Source organism: Thalassophryne amazonica, chromosome 2 (assembly GCF_902500255.1).
Source record: "Thalassophryne amazonica chromosome 2, fThaAma1.1, whole genome shotgun sequence".
Classification (NCBI taxonomy): domain Eukaryota; kingdom Metazoa; phylum Chordata; class Actinopteri; order Batrachoidiformes; family Batrachoididae; genus Thalassophryne; species Thalassophryne amazonica.
In genome coordinates, this window is record NC_047104.1 from 32,498,557 (window position 1) to 32,524,064 (window position 25,508).

The window sequence follows — 25,508 nt, forward strand, 5'->3', positions numbered from 1 at the left end:
GTATTTATTTATGTTCATTGTTAATTGGTTTTATAGTGTTCTTGTTCCCTCCTACACTGAAAGACAAGGATCTCTGGTGCTGGCAAAAGGCGCTGAATTTGAAAAATCCACCCAAACATCCCTATGGCTGTTCTTTTCATTTTATGAAGAAAAAACCCACACCACTGGATCTTTACCCAGAGAAATGATTGGACTATAACGCTCCGTTGAAGAAGCCACGGCGCATGCTAGTGAGATAAACGGGGTAAGCTGTGTTTGTAGCATTAGCTGCTATCAAGGGCGCAATTTAGAACTAGAAATGGGGGGGACAAAGTGCGAGGCCCACAGGGCCGAAGCCCATAGGCCGGGGGTCTTGGGGGCCGCTTTAGGCCAACGGGTTCTAGATAAGCTCAGATGCATTCTGAGCATCCAGAACAGTCATTTTAATATTTTTAGAAGACCATAAAGTGGACACCATTTGACTTATGCAATTTGAAACTGTGGATATAAGTACTTTATTCTGAGAATAGCCAGCATTGATTTTATTAACATTCTGGTGTAAATAACATATCACCACATGTGTAGAACTCAAAAAGAATGATAGGTTGAGTTTTCATTAAAAAACCAACTGCAATGTGGTAAAATGTATTCATAAATATGAAAGAACAGGCTCTTAATAATTTTTAACTATCGCATACTGTATTTTTTTTTCTCAAGATTTGCTTTTGCATAAGTTTGAAAAAACAACAGATCATAAGTTTAGGATAAATTGCTTATCATGAATTTAATTTTCCAAGTGGCACTAATGACAGCACTCATACTGAACATAATTTTGCTTGCATAGACTGATTTTGGAGATCAAGCAATAATTGCAAATGGGCTTTCTGAGGTCCCAGATAGCTTTTCTGATTTCCTTTTCTAACTTTCAGAATTTAGTAAATTAGCATATGGTCCATTGATACTTATGTGTAGACAGCCGTCCCTAGAGGCAACTATTTTTGGTTTCAAATATGGGCCAATGCAGTCCCAGAAAATTCTAAATGTGACAAACAAGAAACAGGTGTTGTAAACAAGTCAATGCTGCTAAAAATACAAACTTGCAGAAACAAAGATACTATTCTGACATGGTTTTGCACATAAGACTGACATGGTTTGCACATAAGACTGGCATAGCATGTTTCAAGTACACATATACGAGGTCTGTCAATAAAGTATAGGTCCTTTTTATTTTTTTCAAAAACTATATGGATTTCATTCATATGTTTTTGCGTCAGACATGCTTGAACCCTTGTGCGCATGCGTGAGTTTTTCCACGCCTGTCGGTGACGTCATTCGCCTGTGAGCACTCCTTGTGGGAGGAGTCGTCCAGCCCCTCGTCGGAATTCCTTTGTCTGAGAAGTTGCTGAGAGACTGGCGCTTTGTTTGATCAAAATTTTTTCTAAACCTGTGAGACACATCGAAGTGGACACGGTTCGAAAAATTAATCTGGTTTTCGGTGAAAATTTTAACGGCTGATGAGAGATTTTGAGGTGATACTGTCGCTTTAAGGACTTCCCATGGAGCGAGACGTCGTGCAGCACTCCCAGGCGCCGTCGTCAGCCTGTTTCAAGCTGAAAACCTCCACATTTCAGGCTCTATTGATCCAGGACGTCGTGAGAGAACAGAGAAGTTTCAGAAGTTGGTTTCAGCATTTTATCCAGATATTCCACTGTTAAAGGAGATTTTTTTAATGAAAGACGTGCGGACGGATTGCAGCGTCGGCTCGCAGCCGCTGCGACGCTCCGCCACAGGAAAAACACCTCCGTTGGAAGCCTTAAGGACAAGTTGGAACATGTCCAGCTGTTAAACAATTTCTCATATACTCACTCCACTGAAAGCCATCAAAAGCCGCCTGGATTTTACAAATGGTTATCAACACGGAGGTGTTTTTCCTGTGCCGCCGCACCCCGCCGGCTGCGTGGAGGTTTTCAGCTTGAAACAGGCTGACGACGGCGCCTGGGAGTGCTGCACGACGTCTCGCTCTGTGGGAAGTCCTTAAAGCGACAGTATCACCTCAAAATCTCTCATCAGCCGTTAAAATTTTCACCGAAAACCAGCTTAATTTTTCAAACCATGTCCACTTCGATGTGTCTCACAGGTTTAGAAAAAATTTTGATCAAACAAAGCGCCAGTCTCTCAGCAACTTCTCAGACAAAGGAATTCCGACGAGGGGCTGGACGACTCCTCCCACAAGGAGTGCTCACAGGCGAATGACGTCACCGACAGGCGTGGAAAAACTCACGCATGTCTGACGTAAAAACATATGAATGAAATCCATATAGTTTTTGAAAAAAATAAAAAGGACCTATACTTTATTGACAGCCCTCGTATGTCAGAAGGTGGGGGGACATAACATATTCTGTCCCCCCTGGTTGAAAAGGTGGGGGGGCATGTCCCCCTATCCCCCCCAAACTGCGCCCATGGCTGCTATCTTATTTACTCATTTTCTGGTGTTTGATACAACAAACACTGCATGAAATATCACCATACGTATATTAACGTTATGCAATCTTGGCATTATGACGATACTACTTGTTGGGTGAGCCAGAGTCCATACATGTCAACCTATACGGATTGTCCGTAAATTTCAGAGTCATTCAGAGTCATACAGACGTACAAATAAAGTCTTACAGATATTCAGGGTTTAGTCTGCAGCGGGTCTGTAATCAACTGTTTCTGCAGCGTGACTCCACTTTGAAGCGTGAGCCATTGAAGCAATGCTTCGATCCATGAGTTCGTTGGTTCTTTGATTCGCTGCTCTTCAGAAACAGCAAGTCTGCTTCTTAACCCCTCTCAAAGCCATTAAAATACCGTGAGTCACTTTTGTGTGAATTAAAGTCACTAACTGGGACTCTTGTCTTGTTGCAGTCAAGAAAAGAGAATCGTCCTTCGTTCCGTTGGCACAGCTCCAAATGCTGCGCGGCTCTCTCCCGAGACACAGTCTGCTCGGAATTAATAACTTCAAAACAAATCGCCGCTTTAAATAAAACGACATCTCTTACAAATGTTGTTTTGCAGACAAGAAACTACAATCCACTAAAACGTTTTTTTCCTCACAAAATGAGATGTGCTGCATTCTTTATAAATTCCATCCTGACATGCAGCCCAGCAGCTGAAGAGCTCAGCTCAGATGTATGGCGTGACATTCATGCCAATAATGTCTGAAAGGAAATGCTTTGTTGTGAAAGTGTCGTGACACGGACCCACAACAGGGGGCGTTAATGAACGGACAATGGAATAGCCAAAAGGTAACAATTTAATGTTGTGAATCACACAACGATGTACAGACAATAACAATACAGGGACTGTCAATCATACACCAGGTGACGTGTGGGCAGGCTCGATGATAGAAGACGCCTGGCGAGAGAAAAGCCGGATCCACACAGCTTCCACCACCAACGGAGCTGAAGAACACCGGAGCCGCCAAGCCCTGCGCCCCAGGTGGCCGCTGTCTTCAGTAGTCAGACCCGGTACTGCTGGCAGAGAACAGAGACAGTCCAGATTAGTGTGAGGTCGCACACTCAGTAATCCCACAGTCTGTATTCAGTAAAGGAGGGAGAACCTCCACCTCCAATCACACACTCGTGCAGCTCCTGAGTTAACCACTTATCTGAGTGGGGTGTGAGGCGAAGCCGTCGCAATCCACACCAAACGCCAACTCCGCAGATAAGGCACACCACAGGAAAACGGCTGCAAAAAGAGATCAGACTAATACTCAAAGTTTAAGTCAGCAGAGAAAATTACCTGATTGGTAGTTGATTTCTCGGCGAGGAGGTGGAGTTGCAGTCCGGCCTTTGTAGTGGTGGTGATGGGTGACAGCTGGTGTTGATAGGTGACAGCTGTCACTTCCAGCGGCTCTGACGCCCTCTCGTGCTTGGAGCCCGCACTCCAAGCAGGGCGCCATCTGGTGGAGGTGGGCCGGCAGTACCTCCTCTTCAGCGGCCCACACAACATGCTTTTGACTACAGATTTTGTTTATTCCTATTTATGTCAAGAGATCAAGGATCCACCAAGTAGAGTTTATTATATCCAAAGTTTAAGGATCCAGTGACCAATGTCATATTTATTTACTTTAAGACTCAATAAAATGTTCAATTTCAATTCAATTTCAATTTAATTGGCTTATAAAGCGCGAAATCACAACAAAAGCCATCTCAAGGCATCTCACAAAGAACAGTTCAACATATAAATTCATAATTATAATTAATAAATAAATTAATAAAAATTAAAAAAATTCAAATACATAATTAAAACAGAAGTAAAAGAATAAAACAGATAAAAAATAAAAACTATTCATAAGAAAGAGAATAAAATAGGCTTTAAGTCTTGACTTAAAAATGTCAAGACAAGAGGTATTGATAAGGGAATCAATAAGGAATTGGATCGATAAGCGGAATCGATAATGGTATCGATATCAATAACATCTTATCGATACCCATCCCTAATAAACACAGGGGCGAAGTCAAGGATCATCAACATGCCAGTCTGCAACATCAGCACTGGCGAGGTGATTTTTGATACACTTGATGAAGTTCTGAGGTATGTTTTATTTTGTTCATTATATTCAATCTATTTTTCATTTTATTAATGTATTTCCACTAGTGACACACAGTTCTTGTTTTGGTAAAAAATACTAGATCTCTATTGTTCGAAATTCAACTGTGGAGGAAATACTAATGATCCTGACTTTAATGTCATTGTGGCAACTCATAATACTGGTCAAAAAACCAGTTATGTGATACCGCTATGCGCTTGTGCTCCTGGTGTGTAGTGAGCACCTTGTATGGCAGCACCCTCACATCTGGTTGAATGTAAGGCATTATTTGTAAAGTGCTTTGAGCGTCTGATGCAGATGGAAAAGCACTATATAAATGCAATCCATTTATTTGTGTGTACTGTAATAAAATTGATTTTGGTGCGATTTGGAGGTAAAAAGGATTTTGTGTTGATTTTATGGATTTTCTCACTTGGTTATACAGGTGGACCCTCAAAGGGGCTGACATGTATGAGAGTCGATCCCTTGAGCTTTTTAAAAAGGTTTTTGTTTCTACCATGGAATGACTTCCATTGTTCTGTATTGAAAACACCACTCACCGGAAGTCCTAAGACAAAACGGAAATGCCTTTGTTGTAATATATAAACAAAAATAAATAAAAAAAAAATTACAATTTGTAATACATTTGACTCTTTTATGACAACAAACGTTGAGCCATTAATTATTATACAGAAAACAAATGCACACAAACGTGCTGAGATGTGAACAGCTTAATGCTAACTTTAACGTTGAAAATGCCATAGACATGCTAACGTGTGTCCTGTTTTTAATTTATAAAATACATCTATCAACTGTTTCAGAAGACCATAACAGGTTGGTTTAACATAAAAAAGATAAATATTACTCACAGACATATGCTCTTTGGGGTTTTAGCGGGGAAAAAATTAAGATAAAGCGCAATAAAGCAACCACAAAGCAGTGGGTCTGATCAATGCTTCATTGCTTCAAGCTTCAAAGAAGAGCCGCACTGCAGAAATAGTTGATTACAGACCCTGCAGGGTTTCTGTAATCGACAGAGACATGATCATTTTCCCGACAAACACCCCCCAAAAAACGGTCGCTCTGAAGGACCGATAAGGGAATCGTTAAGCAAAAGGCTATTGATGTCAGTGGATCAATTCATTTCTTTATGATACCAAAAAAGAACCGGTTCTCGATACCCAAGCCTACTGGAGACTAAACCAATCATTGAGAAATGAGAAGGTGAGGCCCTTGGACCATTTTATCATTGCGTTATTTGCTTATCCCACCTCTAGCACCTGTTGCCTGACAACCTTGATAGCTACATGCGACAACCTAGCATGGGGGCAGAACCTTCAGTTTAGTAATCATTTCTCCAACTTATATTGTACAATCATTACTGTCACAAACATTATTGTCAAAAACATTACTAATTTATAATTGTACATTCATCAGATTATTTTTGATCCCATGGTCCGGCACACAGGTGCTTCAGTGTTGAGGACCCCAGCAGCTGGAAAGGCCAAGGGGATGCTTAAAATTCCCTTGAGTGCAGGAGAGAGATGGTTCATTTACAGAGATGGGGATGGACTGGATGGTTGCCATCCAGGATTCAGACAGTTCCACAGTGTGGTGAATGCAGTGACTTGTGATACCAGTGCATGCTCCAAGACCTGACCTGGTATCAAGCTGGACTTCAATACAAACACTATGTCTAAGAGGAAGGAAAGGTACTGACGTGCAGTAGGTTCTGACAGACAGATGAACAAACTGTTATTTATTTATTTATTGACATATTTCAGTATCATTCTGTATTTACTCCACTTTTACAGTAAAAACTGGGTCTATTTTACATTTTGCTGTCAGAATGGAAATTGTATTGGGAAAAGCGCACATAAGAGGTCATATCTCACTCAAAGACCTCATTTCCTGCAAATAAATGAAAAAAAAAAATGAACTCTGCTTCTTTCACATTTCTGCAATAAACTGAGTTCATCGTCATTGTGGCAATTCCTCGGAGCCCAGGAAGATGGTCTCTTCGTCGATTTCCAACAGGGTGGTGGATGAGTAGATGACTGAACAGGCCCGGTCTTGATGTATACAGGTTCTGAGGGCATTACAGTGAAGAAAATCTACATCCAGGGAAAGTAGAGAAGCTTGAATCTTCGACTGGACTGAGTTGCTTGACGCGAGGACATTTCGCTTCTAATCGCAGAAGCTTCCTCAGCTAAAATTCTTGTTCTGGTAGTCTGACTTCTGTCTTGGCTCTTGTAGAGAAGAAGACTTCTGTCTTGATTCTTGTAGAGAGTCAAGACAGAAGTCAGACTATCAGAGCAATAATTTTAGCTGCGGAAGCTTCTGCGATTAGAAGCGAAACGTCCTCGCGTCAAGCAACTCAATCCAGTCGAAGATTCAAGCTTCTCTACTACGGAAACCACCTGGACAACTGAGAGCCTTCAAAGATACATCCAGGGAGGAATTTGAGGACACCTGTGTGTGTTTTTTTTAGTGTGAGAATCTCATGCTTGTGGATGAACACACTGTCCTTGACAGATCCTTGGGCTGGTCTGATGGCTGGGAAATCCCAGATGATCGAGACCTGAGGAACTGCTGAAGCCTTCATCCACCTTCACAGCCGTCGGGTTAGAAGCCATCACCTCCTCCGCATGAAATGCTGCTGAGGACCTCTTGTTTCATTAAAGCCCCATTGGCCTTTCCGTGTTCAGGGTTGCTGTTGTACCTCCATGGCTACTGTAGCAGCCACTGGCCACACAAGGTCCCCACCCAAGGTTCACCCCAACAGGCAATCCCCTACTGGATCCATGACCCAGGTGTCATGACGCGAACGACGGGTTGGATTTTGACACTCAATAAATAAACTGAGTTCACACACGCACACACACACACACACACACACACACACACACACACACACACACACACACACACACACACACACACACACACACACACACACACACACACACACACACACACACACACACACACCTAGAAAATGTCTGTGCCAAATCCGACAAGTTTGTCATTTGTTTGCATTTCTTCTCCACCACAAAAATCAAGACTGATCAGCCACACTGACACTGTAGCTTTCTGTCTGGATACAAAGTAAATCCTCACATTCACACACCAGCTGCGGCAAAGCTGCTGTGTCTCATTTGGAGCACTTGTTGGCTTCAGTTTGTAGTTCAGTGACAATCTCAGTGTGGAAACAGAAGGAGCTGAACGGATAAAATCCCAAAGCCTGCAATTAATAGATAATCTACTGTTCTACCTGGGCCACAGTCACTCAAGCTTAAATGAGGCTCTTGCATTTTTAATAAATAATGTTGCTGAAGGATCACAAATCACTGTAGTTCATACAAATTTGAAGAAAACGCAGCAACGTGTATCTGTTGACATTTACCAGACAGGTACAGTGTGTCTGAGTGTGTTTGCCAGATTGGCAACATGAGTATGTGACAGGAAGAGGTTTGATAATGATCAGTGGTGAATGCACATTACGGCAGGGACATGATGTACACCTGCACCGAAAAACTTCAGAAAAGTGAAGGCTTTCCACTTACTGCAGGCAGAGCAAAGAAAGAAATGGCAAAGATTGAGAAACATGAGGCAATCGTCTTTCCAATCCAGGTCTGTGGTACTTTGTCTCCATAACCAATGGTTGTCACTGTCACCTTTAAAAGACAAAAAGGAATTCATGACACATTGACGATTCGAGGCGTGCAAAGAAAGAAAGAAGAATTTCTGAGCAAATGGTAAACAATACGAAGCCACTTTGCTTTAAGTAACCCTGGATTGGTGACACAAGAGGTAAAGTTAAAGGTATGCACTTTATTTCATATGATGCTATGGCATCTGCATTGTAAGTTCATTCATACAATAAGAACATTTACACTGTGGTGATATGATTTTATGGTCTGTGCAATGCAAATACCATTCAAATAAATTGGAAAGGAAATATAAAATAAAATTGCTTTCATCAATTTGTCTACTAAGCTATCAGTCTAATGTGATGTACGCAACCTAAATGGTATACAACAATGGTATGCAGTTGTATATTAAAATTTGCAGTACATTATCTACAATATTGAAGTATATTGCGGAACAGTTGTATCACGCCCCATGCATCATGATGCAATTACATCATGGCCAGTGTATCGTGACACGTCGTAACATAGTGTATAGTGACACATGTTGAATCATCATCCATGCACCATGAAACATATATCATGGCCAATGTATTGTGATACATATGTTCCATGTATCATGATATATATATATATATATATATATATATATATATATATATATATATATATATATATATATATATATATATATATATATATATATAATATCATAGACAGTGTATCGTGATACATGTCACAGTCCATGTATGGTGATACATCTCATATTACATAGCCCGTGTATCAAGTTTCATATTGCATCGTGACCCATGTATTGCAAAACAATTTGCATCATGGCATGTGTATTGTGATATGAGTTTTGTCATGGCCTGTGTATTGTGATATGTGTCTTAACATGGCCTATGCATTGCAATATGCATTTTATCATGGTCCCAGCACCGAGTCCTGGAGCACAGTGATGCAGACACACACTGCTCCAACAGTGGCTCCAGGCACATTTTGTTTAAAGCGTGGAGATCAACGTTAGCTTTAGTTTTGTTTTGTTCCTCTTTTGTTCCTTTTGTGCTCTTGATTCCCAGGCTATTTGGTGATGGGAAAAGTCAAAAGCTCATTTGTTCACCTTTTTTCAACAATCTGTGACTTTTTTACTTTTTCCCTTCATTCAGGAATCGTCGTATGCCGTGTGACCGGGCCATTAGGCACACCTGTGCAATACTCTGTCTAATCAGCATCTTGATATGTCACACCAGTGAGGTGGGATGGATTATCTCTGCAAAGAAGAAGCGCTCACTAACACAGATTTAGACAGATTTGTTCACAATATTTTTGCAAAATAGGTGTTTTGTGTATATAGAAAACGTTTTAGAACTTTGAGTTAATCTCATTAAAAATGACAGCAAAAACAAAAGTGTTGCATTTATAGTTTTGTTCAGTGTATTTTATCATAACCTACGTATGTATTGTAATACATATCTTATAATGGCCTACATATTGTGATGCATATAGTATCATAGCCCATGTATTGTGACACATATTGTAACTTGAGGTCCTTGCCAATGCCCAGCCTTACTGAGGATTCACATATTCACAAATGATTATTTGGACTTACATTTCAATAAATAAATGGATTGTTTTCTATCAGCCATTCTACACTGCAAAAATGCTCCAGTTTGCAAATATGGAAACATAGAACAGAAAAACCATTACAGAGCCATGATCCACTTTACACTTTTTAGATTTTTCTGCCAGCTTTGATGTTGAACTCTGCACGAGGCTTCAGTTTGCTCTTATTCTCTCAGGTATCCAACTGGCTCTCGACTCTTTATTTGCAAAGAAAATTCTGCCCTGTGTGCTGCACATAGTGCTCTGGATGTGGGTGGTCAAAAAAAGCAAACTCTTTCATCCACATTTATCTGACTGGATGCATGTGACTGACATGACAACTAAAGAACATTTGTAAATATTCTCATGAACTGGGATGCTTTTATTGTTCATTAACCACATAAAATCATAAAGAAAATCAGATGTCTTTATACAAAAAGTGGAATGCTCTCCAAAGTGAAATAATAATTTAATCTTGATGCAAAAAATAAGAAACCCTAAACAACTGAATGCACACAGTGTTTAATCTATTTAATATTTATTAATATGGCTCCTCCTCTCACAGTTGTGCATCTTCAGTCGCTAGCGAGATCTGTTGAGGGTCATATGCCTTCTGTGTGATTTAATTATGGTGCAGACATAACGTTTAAAGCCATATGGCTTGGGACAATTCAGAAACCTAAGAAATCTTTCTCAAATTTTTGAAAATATCTTGGAGTTCAGTGAAAATAATCATATACAAAACAAATAAAAAAACAAAACGAGTAGGTCAACTATGAGAACGTATTGTATGGTAAATGCATCTAGAACAGGTCGGGGGATGGAGCATGTGCTCCTGTGGCACTAATCCTACATCTACTCCCTCACTGGACTGCTCTGATCTAGAGCAGGCCTTCTTCAAAGAAGATGTAATAAATCCAGGCTCGGGCTTGCCTGGCAACCTTGAGCCTAGTGTTCCTTGTACAACCCCAATTCCAATGAAGTTGGGACATTGTGTAAAATGTAAATAAAACCAGAAGACAATGATTCGCAAATCCTCTTCAGCTTATATTCAATTGAATACACCACAAAGACAAGATATTTAATGTTCAAACTGATAAACTTTATTGGTTTTGTGCAAATATTTGCTCATTTTGAAATGGATGCCTGCAACACATTGCAAAAAAGCTGGGACAGTGGTATGTTTACAACCGTGTTACATCACCTTCCTGTTGTGTGTTGGGGGGGGTTTGGCTGGACAAGGTTGGGTTGGGAAAATCCACGACACCTGTGATGTTCACGTGCAGATCTGAGGACTTCCAGCTGGTACCAATGTAGTGATGAAGAACTACATTTAAACCAGCAGTGAGTTGGATAAGATTGCCGGAGAATACGACCTTGTGACAACCGTGTGGGGATGCTGAGGGCCGTTTCAGAGTCTGACATCGCGCCTGTGAAGGAGGACGAGGGTGAGAGGCAAACGTTGTCAGCACACGACAGAGGTGAATATTCTGAAAAGTTTATCCGTGAATGTAAATTGGCGTCTTATACGCAGCTATAAGTAATTATTGGTGAAAATTGTTTGGTGTGCTCCTCACAGCAGTGGCGCGCGGATTAATGATCCTCCACTAGCTGATCCTCCACTAGCTGTGAGAAGCAGCCTCTTTGAACTAAGTTTGAAACCAGACCTAAACGTGTAGCTGATACGTTTGCCCTTAAACAATATTTCGTAGTAATAAGTGTTGAATAATCTCATCTCTGTTCCTCCTTCGCAGAGTACAGTCTGGGAAAGTCACCTGGGGGGGCTGTTGGCGGAACTCCTGAGTCCTGAACGTTCGGACTCCGACTGTTGAGACGCTGAGAGAGTGTGCCGCCTTTTCACCTCACCAGAACTTAAATTATTTAGTATTTCATGTATAGCACAAAGGGAGAAAAATACATGTTTTCTTTTTGGAACTGCTTCTGATTATTTCATGCTGGGTTCAGTCAGATACTGGACCGCTCCTCAATCCGCGGCTTATCCATAACAGAATTCTCCGGCCAAACCACTACGGACCCAGCGGCAGAAGCAGTTCCATTTCAGGTGAAAGTCCAGAAGCACCTGGAGATGAAAACAAATGCTGTGGTTCAACGATTGCTGAACCTCCGACAGGGGCAATGAAGCGCAGCTGATTATTCTGTGGATCTTCGAGTCTTTTCCGCTCAGTCTGGTTGGAATGCTGCCGCTTTGAGGGGGGGTGTTTGTAGATGGGTTGAATGACTCCCTGAAAGATGAGCTAGCCGTCCGTGACAAACCAAAGGATTTAGATGAGTTAATATCCGTGGTTATTCGTCTAGACGATCGGATTAAGGAGCATGGACGAGAGAGAGGGCGAGTGTCCGAGCGGGGTGTTTTGTCTCGGGGTTTTCCCCGACACAAGTCCGGACCGCCTCTTCTTTGTTCCTCTGAGACTCCTCCGACGGGACCTCTAGCTCCTCTAGTGGATGAGCCAATGCAACTTGAAAGGGTCAGAACAGCCATATTGCCCCGGTCAAACGAGGGGGGGGGGGGTTTGGCTGGACAAGGTTGGGTTGGGAAAATCCACGACACCTGTGATGTTCACGTGCAGATCTGAGGACTTCCAGCTGGTACCAATGTAGTGATGAGGAACTACATTTAAACCAGCAGTGAGTTGGATAAGATTGCTGGAGAATACGACCTTGTGACGACCGTGTGGGGACGCTGAGGGCCGTTTCAGAGTCTGACATCGCGCCTGTGAAGGAGGACGAGGGTGAGAGGCAAACGTTGTCAGCACACGACAGAGGTGAATATTCTGAAAAGTTTATCCGTGAATGTAAATTGGCGTCTTATACGCAGCTATAAGTAATTATTGGTGAAAATTGTTTGGCGTGCTCCTCACGGCAGTGGCGTGCGGATTAATGATCCTCCACTAGCTGTGAGCAGCAGCCTCTTTGAACTAAGTTTGAAACCAGACCTAAACGTGTAGCTGATATGTTTGCCTCTAAACAATATTTCGTAGTAATAAGTGTTGAATAATCTCATCTCTGTTCCTCCTTCGCAGAGTACAGTCTGGGAAAGTCGGAACTCCTTAGTCCTGAACGTTCGGACTCCGACTGTTGAGACACTGAGAGAGCGCGCCGCCTTTTCACCTCACCAGAACTTAAATTATTTAGTATTTCATGTATAGCACAAAGGGAGAAAAATAAATGTTTTCTTTTTGGAACTGCTTCTGATTATTTCATGCTGGGTTCAGTCAGATACTGGACTGCTCCTCAATCCGCGTCTTATCCATAACACTTCCCTTCTAAAAACAATAAGCGTTTGGGAACTGAGGACACTAACTGACTTCAGTTGTTCAACAGTCCAGGGTCTCTGTTGTCGTATTTTGTGCTTCATAATGCGTCACACATTTTCAATGGGCGACAGGTCTGGACTGTAGACAGGCCAGTCTAGTACCCGCACTCTTTTACTACGAAGCCACGCTGTGGTAACACATGCAGAATGTGGCTTGGCATTGTCTTGCTGAAATAAGCAGGGATGTCCTTGCAAAAGACGTTGCTTGGATGGCAGCATGTGTTGCTCCAAAACCTGGATGTGCCATTCAGCATTGATGGTGCCATCACAGATGTACAAGTTGCCCATGCCATGGGCACTAACACACCCCCATACCATCACAGATGCTGGCTTTTGAACTTTGCACTGGTAACAATCTGGATGGTCTTTTTCCGCTTTTGTCTGGAGGACACAACGTCCATGATTTCCAAAAACAATTTGAAATGTGGACTCATCAGACCACAGCACACTTTTGCACTTTGCGTCTGTCCATTTCAAATGAGCTCAGGCCCAGAGAAGGCGGCAGCATTTCTGGATGTTGTTAATGTATGGATTTCACTTAGCATGGTAGAGTTTTATCTTGCACTTGTAGATGTAGCGACGAACTGTGTTAACTGCCAATGGTTTTCTGAAGTGTTCCTGAGCTCACGTGGTAAGAACCTTTACACAATGATGTCAGTTTTTAATGCAGTGCCGCCTGAAGGATCAAAATGAGTAAATATTTTCACAAAAACAATAAAGTTTATCAGTTTGAACATTAAATATCTTGTCTTTGTGGTGTATTCAATTCAATGTGGGTTGAAGAGGATTTGCACATCATTGTATTCTGTTTTTATTTACATTTTACACATCATCCCAACTTCATTGGAATTGGGGTTGTAAAAAAGTCACTCTACCACAAAGCTGTGACAACAATCGCTCCAATCACAGCCAAGTAATCCTTATAACTTTTTCAGACCTGTCAGTGATGTCTTGGTGGCTTCCCTTACCAGACTCCTTCTTGCACTCTCACTCAGTTTCTAAGGATGGCATGCACTAGACAGATATACCAATTTGTGTCATTTCTAAAAACAGTTTACCTGAAAACAAAATATGAAGTGACTTGGTGATTTTTTTGTTTGTTTTTGTTTTCATCACCTGACTTGTCAAAAGGTGGCAGACTGTAAAAGTGATGATATGCATGACCTTTTTGCCCTACTATTTTCATTTTGTGTGCTAAAAGGTTAAAAATGTGCTGTTGAAAGTGGTTCTCTAGCCTACAGATCAGTCGGAGCTGAGGGGCTGTAGAGCCTGCTCTGCAAACACCACTTAACGTGTGAAGCCACACTCACACTGCACAAATTTGTGTCTCAAGAGCATAAGTCAGGAAATCAGCCTGTTTAACTAAAATAGCAGGCAAAATACATTTCCTATTATTATTGTGAATGACATCCAAGTGTGGACGAATTCCATGATATGAGTGACTCCATACAATCTATGTGGTATTCCTGCACATATATGTGTGATATCTGTGCTTTTGTATGATTACAGAGCTGTGTGCCCCCCATCGCTCCCCCAACCACTGCACACCTCTGTGCGCATGATCGCTCTCTGCTCTGGCAAAAAATGTCTTCTCAGCTCTTTGCTTTTGAAAGACATTTGAAAGTTTCCTGATTGCTCACAATGTTCTATAACGCCAATTTTACCACGGATTACACTCGCTTACAGCCACTGATTGGGTATCTTTTTTGTTTTTGCACCAAAAACATACACAGTTGAGTGTAAAATACCAGCACTGGGAGTCTGGCTTAAACGGAGTAATGGACAGATGAAGAAACACTCACCACCCCAAACCACAGTGCGTCTGCATAGTTTCCAAAGTTGGAGGAGCCGCTGCTGTCGACTGCGTCTTTCTCTGCCAGGTAGACAAAGTAGGACGAGAAGATCAGGCTCAGAAAGCCGATGTATAAAGTTGTAATCAGCTCCTGAAACACATGTGTACAACACATTTCAATCCAATGACAATGAAGTAAAGGCTTCATATCTGCAGAACAACATTTTGCAGTTCAATCTGGTTGACATTTTGTGGTAAACATCAAAATCAAAATTGTCAAAATCCTACGGTTCCATATCTGGATGTTGATTCTCCCCTACTGCAAGCCAAACTTAGTCCTGTTCTCTAAACATCATCATCCATTGTGTGTCTGCCACAGCACAGCTCTGTGTTTTTGGTTTGTCACAGTAGGTGAATCAGGACTACACTGCCAAGAAACTGTCTGAACAACATCACCAACAACTTTAACTGTTTTATGTTGGAAAACAAAAACAAGGAATTGTCAAAACAATTGAAAATCTTTTCAGATTTTTTTTTTTTACATACTTTGCTCTATATGTTTACTATGTATGTCCTTTTCTTTCTTTTTTGTACAGCTAATAAAAGCCAAGTCCATTTTCGAAATGTTGTGGCTTATCCTCCACTGTAGGTCCGTAGTCATAGTTTTTACACAGAACTTTAACATCATCCAAACAAACTGTTACAGCATAAACCAATAAAAACAATAAAATGCAAGAGCAATCTGAGATTTCTGACATCCGCCAAGGGTTGATGAGGACTCAAAATAACAGATATGTGATTCACATTGTGACCCAGAGTTTACCTGGATCCACATTCCACAACACAATGCAATAATTGCATAATTCCAGAATGGTCAAGATGTTGCAACCTGATATTTAATTCCCAAGCTGAAACAAAATAGTTTCTTCTTCATCTTGGTTTTACATCGTGATGTCATATCTGTGAAGTAATTTTGATGTAATCTTCAAAAGTTTGTAAAGTGAAAGCCTGACCCAGAATCTGGATCCAGATCACCTCCAAAATTTAAGGCCTAACATCAGCATGTGGTGAAAATTTGATGACAATCCACTACACAGTTTTGAAGTAATCCTCAAAAGCCAACAAAGTGAAGTGTACAAATTGAAATCCTGATCCAGGATGCGGATCCGGATCACCTCCACAATTTAGTGGAGTCTTCCATGCCCTAATATCTATCTATTTAGCATATCAGTCCTTCTTGTGATGGAATACAAGATTTCCAGTTGTTCGACTGGTTCCTTCGATGTTCATACCTAATTAACATTAATTAGCATATTTTGGACCCTTCCACCCCTTCCATTGTTGTCTATTTTTAATATGCTATTCCTCGGGTATCTGAGGAGAATCTCACATTATTATTATTTATTTTTCTTTTTTTTTTTTTGCAATTAGTGGTGGGTTGGAGCCTTAAATTGAATAACTTGATTGGACTATTGCGTCAAAACTGCTTCAAGGATTCTCACCAAATTTGCACCCTAGAGAGATATTAGGGCGTAGAAGGCTCCACTGAATTTTGGACATGATCTGGCTGAATATTTCACATTATCGGCTTTTAGATATTACGTCAAAAGTATTTCACAGATTCTCACCAAATATGCACCACAGATACATATTAAGGCATTCTGTACTTTAACATTTCCCATAATCCTCCTGGGCATGCACTGCGGAATGCACCCCAGTGCCAGCAGAGTTCCGCCGTCTCACAGCGCATGTAAACAATGGTAAAGCCAGGATGTGGATGGTGTTGGTCCAGCAAGTTCACGTGCGATTATGATGACATGTTCTACCAAGTTGAGAGGGTTATTTACAGGAAGTGTAGCACCTGTGATGGACTTCTGCCGTGCCCCAATGCTGTCTTATTGTCCATATTTCACGACGTTTGTTTACACTTTGAGTGCTGAGCTCCTGACACCAGAATTCTGCTGAAACCGACCTCTTATGTGAGTCATGGACTGTGAGACAGCGCGTGTTTCACAATTGCGAAACAGCAAATTGAAGACTCCACTGAATTGTGGAGGTGATCTGGATCTGGATTCTGGAACAGGATTTTACTTTATATAGGCTTCTAAGGATTTGGACAAGGATCCAGACCCAGATTGGCAGATTGGGGGATGTCAGAAATTTCAGATTTCTCTTGTTTTTACCTATGTCTATGAGAACGCCATGCAAGTTTATCTGATTTTGCAAGAGTGTGACAATGATGGCTTGGAGATGAAGATTACAGTAGTTAGCACTGCTATTTGTTAGGGACATCTATGTTTATCGGCTTAAATACTACAGCTTGACAAATGAATGACTCAAACCACACAAAGTTGACCGTGGCAATCAGATGTTTAATGACCACCATGTGGAACTTGTGGAACTGTTCCACATGACAGCTGTGTGCCACTTCAGGAGAAGTAAAATCAGTGGGACATCTGTGATGCAAGGCATGTTTTTATCATTTGTTGCTTAGTTTGTCCACTCTGGTTTACAATGACATTTTTAACACAGGCTGTGCCAGCCAGTTACAGTGCAACTGGAGAAATGAAAATAAATAAATAAATCTCTTCAAAATAAGGTAAATAATAACTATGTACACCCCACGGTGGCCCGGATGTGACTACATGTGGTAGGAAGAATTGATCAAATGTCAAGGACACACAGAACCATGCATGACTGTATCACTGAATTGCAAAGCAATAATTTGTATGAATCTGTAAAGCCTTTAGCAATAATCTATGGCACTACAGAGACAGATGTTTGAAAAACTGGTGTCATGATAGCAATAAAAAACAACAACAAAACCTGTTGTGTAATTAAGATCAATGCTATGAGCACTTATGTAATTTCATTGTAATATTATATTGTGATTATGATCTTATTAACTCCAAGAGTTGACTTGGTACTCATTATGTATGAATTCAAAGCTGCTGATCTCTGCAGATGTGCTGAAAATAACTATGAAGGATCTCTGTGCAGATTCAATAAGGGGCCATCTTTGCTCAGGAGAAATAACAGACTCTTACTCTGTCTGACTTCAATTGGACTGCACTTTGTGAAAAGACTTTCTCTTTGCACTTACTGACTGAATGAGCCAAACTCTTGCAGCCACTCAGAGTGCCAGAGCACTCTGCACTAAATTGGACTGAATGCTTGATGAGTGAAAGTCTTATTGGAGTCTTGGCCCAAAACTGCCACTCTGATATTTTGAGGTGCCACGGAGACACAGCAGCAGATTATTGCAAGAAGGATCAGAGAAATTACTGTCTTCATTCCTTGAAACAGCATACAGCAGATCTAAAATCATATTACCATAATAAATTACCACTTATAGTCCTTTGGCACTCACACTGAGTGCATAATTCTTCAATATTAAAGCTTTTATTATATTATCTGCTAGACTGTATCAGGTACATTATTTTTAGGATTCATGCCGCTGCTGGTGGGAACCAGTCGTGATAACAAGCAAGTGAGGAGGATAAAATTTGGCAAATCATGTTTATGGGCCAAAAGTACACCAAATCAGAAAAAAAACTGGGGCAATATGGAAAAAGTACCCCCCCCCCCCCCCCCCCACACACACACACACTGAAACATTGATTCTGACATTTACTTTGACTATTTCATTGTAGACCATATGAATCCAAGATATTTCATGTTTTGTGTGGTCAACTTCATTTCATTTTTACCCAAGGCCCAAATATGGCCATTGGGTATTGCAAAGACTTTGTGTCCGTCTGTCCGTCTGTGCTCAGCATAAGTCCAGTCCTGTTACTGCCAGAGTGGGATTTTGGGATACAGACCTTGGACAAGTTCAAAGATGGCTGACCTTGACCTATTTTAAGGGTCAAAGGGTCACATTGTCGTTCCTATTTTTATGCTCATACGACAGAGGGTATGTTAGCATTGCGTTCTTTTTAAAGATATACTTAAAGGAACACTTTTTAATCAGAGTATAGCATCAAATCAGTTCAACTTCTGGGATATTGATCTGTTCAGTTCAGTAGCATACACACACACGCACTCATCTTCAACCGCTTAGCCCTGTTAAGGGTCGCGGGGAGCTTGAGCCTATCCCAGCAGTCATTGACTGCGAGGCGGGGTACACCCAGGACAGGATGCCAGTCTGTCACAGGGCCACAAACAGACAAACAAACAAACACATTTACACCCACTTGCACACCTACAGACAATTTAAAGATTCCAATCCACCTAACCCGTATGTCGTTGGATGTGGGAGGAAACCCACACAAACACGGGGAGAACATGCAAACTCCACACAGAAAAGCCACAGGCGGGAATGGAACCCATGATCTTCTTGCTGTGAGGCAACAGTGCTAAGCACAAAACCACTGTGCTGCCCCCAGTTCAGTAGCAGTAGGTTGCTGCTTAACAACAGGTGTACTAGAGGAGCAAAAATGAGACAACATAAAAAATAGGAATGATTTTACAGGTAAAGCCACTTACATATTTCCCCTCCTCATTTTTTTGACTGATTTTTCACTAGTTTTGCATTTGGCTAGGGTCAGTGGCACTACTGTTAGCATGGTGTGGTACCTGGGACTGCCTGTGCAACTCCCTACAGGAGTGGTGTGGTGCCTGGATCCTACAGGAGTTGCACAGGCAGTCCAACTTCTCCAGGATGGCTCATCAATAGATGCCTTTACCAGAAGGTTTGCTGTGTCTCCCAGCACAGTCTCAAGAGCATGGAATAGATTCCAGGAGACAGACAGTTACTGTCTGTTAAAGAACTAGACAGATCCTTAACCCATCAGCATGATCGGTATCTTCTCCTTTGTGCAAGGAGGACCAGGATGAGCACTGCTATCACCTGACTCTGTGCCAAAAAGGCTGCCTGTTTGCCATTTTGTAAGTGGACAAAACAGTATGTACGGAAATCAGCTCTCTCCTGCAGATGTGTAGTATAATTTTTCAATAAGACAAATGATGCGCTAAAGCAAGCAAATTCATAAGAAATGCTAATAATAAGATGACCTTGTTGTGTAAAGTGATATTGTTAGCACCTATGATATGATGAGATGAAAATGGTAGCCTGTCACTGCATGAAATAGATAATAGTGTTCAAAGAAACACTTAATGTGCACCAGCTAAAGACCATACTGTATGCTTGTGTGAAGAAATATAAATTATTATTAAAAATACCACAAGAAAGAGCTAAGGAATAAGGGTAAAAAAATGAGAAGGTAACTTAGATTTTAAAAAATACAAACAAAGCAAATCAGAACATAAGGGTGTAAAAAGCAAAGGTTCCTTGTTTTTTTTTTATTTTAAAAAGAAAAGAAAACAGATCAGAAATAACTGTGAAACATGAAGCGTGAAACTATGGTGTCATTTGATGTGACATCGTTGTTCACCTGCATCCCCACCACTGAGGCCGTCTCAGCTGTGAGGCAGAGACTGCAGGAGGATGCGTCTCTGCTTGAAAGGACCAAACTCACACCAGACCACATCTGCCAACTCTTGGAGATCTGTCTTAACACCACGTATTTCCTGTTTAGGGGGAATTACTACAGGCAGATCCATGGTTGTGCGATGGGGTCATCGGTTTCCCCCATTGTGGCCAATCTGTACATGGAGCAAGTGGAGAAGAGAGCCTTGACGTCTTTCACGGGCATCTCTCCCAGTCACTGGTTCAGATATGTTGATGACACATGGGTTAAAATCAAGCAACAGGAAGTTGAGGACTTTACAGAGCACATCAACTCGGTGGACTCCAATATCAAGTTCACACGTGAGGATGCCAGAAACAACCATTGAGCCTTCTTGGACTGTGTTGTTATGATTGGAGAGAACAGGCAGCTCCAGACAGGGGTTTACAGAAAACCCACTAACACTGACCAATATCTGCTCTTTGGCTCAAACCACCCCGTTGAACACAAGCTTGGGGTGATCGGGACTCTTCAACACAGAGCCCTACAGGTGCCCACAACTACAGAGGGAAGGGCTAAAGAACAACAACATGTCTGGAAAGCCCTCACAATATGTGGGTACCCATGATGGTCCCTGGATAAAGTGCAGAAGTCACAGAGAACTAAGAGACAAGACAGACAGGAGATGGAGACAAGAAGAAGAGGAGTGTCTCTCCCTTATTTAGCAGAAGTAGGGGAAAAACTACAGAGGATCTTCAGACAGCACAAAATCCCAGTTTACTTTAAACCTGTTAACACCTTGAGGCAGAAATTAGTTCACCCTAAGGACAGGATCCCTAGTTACAAACAGAGCAATGTGGTGTATTCTATCAGATGTCAGGAAAACTGTAACGAACACTACATAGGTGAGACTAAGCAGCCGTTACACAAAAGGCTATACCAGCACTGCAGAGAGGGTGCCAGTGGACCTCAGTCTGCTGTTCATCTCCACCTTAAAGACACTAACCACACGTTTGAGGACAAGGAAGTTAAAATCTTAGCCAGACAGAAGAAATGGTTTGAGAGAGGGGTGAAGGAGGCTTTGTATGTGAAACAGTTGAAACCCAGCCTTAACTGGGGAGGGGGTCTGAGACACGCTTTGTCCCCTGTTTACAATGGGGTACTCAGGTCAAAGCAGAGTCATTCACATCATCAGGAGAGCCATTAGGAGAGGCGTCAGTCCCATCATTAGGAGGGACAGCTACCCTGTCATTAGGAGGGTGCTAAGTAGAGCACAATAGGTGCTAATTAAAGCAATTTTACCTGAGGAAGCTTCTGCGATTTGAAACGAAAACGTACCTGCATCAAGCAACTCAGTCCAGTCGAAGATTCAAGCTTCTCTACTATGGAAACCACCTGGACAACTGAGAGCCTTCACAGAAACATGAAGCATGAACCAAATGTGAAAAAAAAAAAAAAAAAAATTAAAGCATGCACAGGCATGCTCTGAGCTAAGAGACTGAGCCCAGTTTGAATGGGCTTAAAGTCTGTGAAAGTTGCAAAGAAATGTTATGGCCCCTTCACACATAGTGTGTGTGGATGGCAAAACAGCATAAAACAGTTTGAAATTAGCATACGAAACATTGCACGAAACATCACGCTGATTGGCAGGCATGCGTTAACCCGGCGTGAGAGTTCGTGCACACGCCGGTGTCCATCGGGCAGGAAGAGTGCCAGGTGGAGCACATGGCACCACTTATGTGGCAGAAATAAAACCAGCTGGTATGTGTGGAACCACATCCCGCCGCTTATGTGGAATAATAAAAAAAAAAAAAGAAAAAAAAACACACCACCTGGGACTCGAACACGCACCTTTCAAAACCTCTTTACCACTGAGCTGCGGAGCTGTTCTTTGAAAGCTGTCGGAATCTGCCTCATATCAGGAAGGACATGGAAGTATTACAAAAAAAAAAAAATTTAAATCCCACACCATATAAAAACACTGCATTTATCAAGTGACCAATACAAATATGATCAGTCTGTTCCTCTGGTGACGACCCATGATCACAGACATACGATCATGAATGAGAAGCAGTGTGCTCTGATCATGTCCACATCTACTGATCAGGTGCGTCCAGTCGGTCGCATGCATGTTCTGCCCGACATGCGTGTCCTGCCCGACACGTGTGTCTTGTGGATGGCGCGCCACAGCACAGACACTGTGTCATGTGGAACAGCACTCACGTGGGTGACGGTCAGATCACCCGCTGCGTGTTCTGATCTGATGATCCATTTCAACCTGGGTGGCTGTCAGTGTCCGCTCCATGCTTGCGCTCGCTGCAGCTTGTCGCAGCAAGTGAGCGATATATGTCGATATTGTTGATATATGTTTTTACTTATGTCCATGTAAATACAGCAATCAGACACACGCGCTTCACAGTGGACAGTTGTTAGTCCATGACTGTCCAAACACAATAGGTGGGATGTGAGATGAGGAGGACCAGGTTAACTCAAATAGTTGTGCAAGGAGGAGAAAAATCATAACAAAATACTCACAACTGGCAACACAGGAGAGATCTAACACACAAAAATGGACCCACAAGGTAAAGAGGACAAGGTACACAACCAAAGTACACAAACAAATTAAAGCACAGGTGTGGTAATCAAGGTTGGCTGCAACATGTGAGAAAAGAACAAAGCACAAGGGGGCAGAAGAGAAGAGATTTACACAAGCAAGGGTGACTGGAACAAGTGAATAATTAACAAAACCAGTGGTGGGCACTGTTCAGCAAATCTGATAACCAATGATTATTAAAGCTAATGTTTTTGTTAGCAGATTAGTTTTTCAGATAAGTTTTAAAACCATCATTGGACCAATTATCTACTGATGAATTTAGTTCCGATAGCTTTCAGTCTGCTAACATTTTTTTTGCTAGTAAAGTGAGCAAAATTTAACAGTCAAAATTGTTTGTAAAGCCAAAAATCAAACCTTTTAATCCCTGTCGTGTGTAGATCAGTGGTTTATGCCAGACTGGCTGTCGCTTGCTGATGACATCATCATTAAGCGCAATACGTGATTGGCCGGTTGACGCAGGGAGCATTGTGGGTAGTGTAGTTCATGTTCACTGTTACTGTCCACTTGACACAAACAAAACAGACTAATTTTAGCATTATTTTATTTCTTTGTGGCACAGGATAATTTGATTGTCAAGACTTGGTGGGAGAGAGGAGATCTCACAGTGCAGGGACTTTACACACTGTTTTGGACAATCAAGTCGCTTTATGTGGAATATTTTCTTCAGAATTTAATGAATACCACTACTAACGTGTAAGAATTTATACTTACTACGTATCTTTTACTTTGCCAATCAATGCATTAATGGATGCATTTCGGTTGTTTAAGCTGCGGGGTTCAAAGTGCGTGAAAAAAGCAGCAGCTTTTAGTTAGTAAATGATGGTGTATATAACATCGAGATAAACTGTGACTTCTAATACTGTGTTTTACTGCTTTTGAAAGATGATGACAGTGTTTCGGGTTTTATTTTTTAATTCATTTTTCATGTGTTCTTTTTGTGTTTGTGATCATTGAATTTACCCAACAGCCCCTGCGGCGCTTAAAGTGAAACTGGTTTATCAGAAGCCAACAGTGTAATCTGATGGGACCACGTCTGAATCAATACTAAAAGTTATCGGTTATTGGTTATCTGTAATAAAGATACTTTTTTTTTTTTTAGCAGTTTATCGGTTTAGAAGAAGTCAAGGACAGACACGATCAGCATACATGTCAACTGACAGGACTGACCAGCATGGTGCGCACACACACACACAAGCAGTAAACTGAGAGTGCACAAGAACACTCAGGCAGACAACACAGCAGGGACGTGAGTGCACATGAAGGAATATGACTGACAGACAATGACAGCTGAGGCCTGACACAAAAAATAAACGAAGAGGAAATAATATATAAATAAGAGTCAAACCTATGCCGTACTCACACAAAAACTTTGGAATGGACAGGACACAACAAATCCTCCTCTATACCTCATGAAGCTATATACATAACTGGGGATACAAAATGCAAAACATGCACTATGCACAATTTCCCCACAATCACATCCACAGAAGCCTATAACGTCTTCCTGGTTGTCTGGGTGTCCTTCCTCACTCTTACTTCTTACAGTCACTCAGTTTTTGAGAACTATGCACTCCACACATATTTACCACAGAGTGCCATACTGCCCATAATGTTTCTTCATAATTGATGTAAATAAAGTCCAAGACATATTCAGTGACTTGGAAATGTTCATGTATCCATGCCATGATTCGTGTGAAAAAATGGGCAAAACTGATTATTTAGAGGTATTATACAAAAGTGTTTACTTATGCAACACATCATCTTGGCTTTTACATTTTGGATTATTTTATATAAGTTGTAGAGATTTGCTTTTCATTTGAAAAGGAGAATAATCAAGGAAAATAATTAAAAATAATGTCTGCCTGTGTGTGTGTGTGTGTGTGTGTGTGTGTGTGCACCGTGCTGGTCAGTCCTGTCAGTTGACATGTATGCTGATCGTGTCTGTCCTTGGCTTCTTCTCTGCTTTCTCACCTGTCTGTTGCATGTGATGTGTCCTTCGTCTGTGCATTTTAACGTCTTGGTGTTTTTGGTTTTGCAGTGTATAATTCACACTCTCCCTTTCCAGTGGTTATTTGAATTCTTGGTGTACAATCAGTCTTCCGTATTGAGTCTCTGTGTTGATGTCTGGTTCTTGGTTATTTCTTATGACTCTCAGTTTTATCACCTTCATGCTTAGGTCTTCAGTTCAGTTCATCATGAGTTTTTATTCTCTAACTCTTGTGACCTGATCCCGGATAAGTGGTTGAAGATGAGTGAGTGAACTCACACAGTCATTTTTGCAGTTTATGCTTTGAGGTATTTGTCTTAGTATGTCACCCTCTTGTGTTTTGTTCAGTGGTGGGCACAGCTAACCAAAAAGTTAGCTTCAAGAACCATTAATCTGATAACCTAAAAGTTATCTTTTATGATGCTAAACCGATAAACTGCTAAAAAAAAATGTATCTTTATTACAGATAACCAATAACCGATAACTTTTAGTATTGATTCAGACGTGGCCCCAGCAGATTACACTGTTGGCTTCTGATAAACCAGTTTCACTTTAAGCGCCGCAGG

The 25,508-nt window shown here is 41.4% G+C and overlaps 1 protein-coding gene across 1 annotated transcript in view; it reads right to left on the reverse strand.

The window, feature by feature from the left end:
- Positions 1-25,508, reverse strand: part of kcnq1.1 (potassium voltage-gated channel, KQT-like subfamily, member 1.1) — a 298,840-nt gene that overhangs the window by 156,886 nt on the left and 116,446 nt on the right. The window contains exons 6-7 of the mRNA XM_034184774.1: positions 14,941-15,081; positions 8,119-8,229 (exon numbers count right to left, since the gene is read on the reverse strand). Of these exons, the coding sequence (XP_034040665.1) occupies positions 8,119-8,229; positions 14,941-15,081 (252 nt within the window). The remainder of the gene's footprint in view (positions 1-8,118; positions 8,230-14,940; positions 15,082-25,508) is intronic.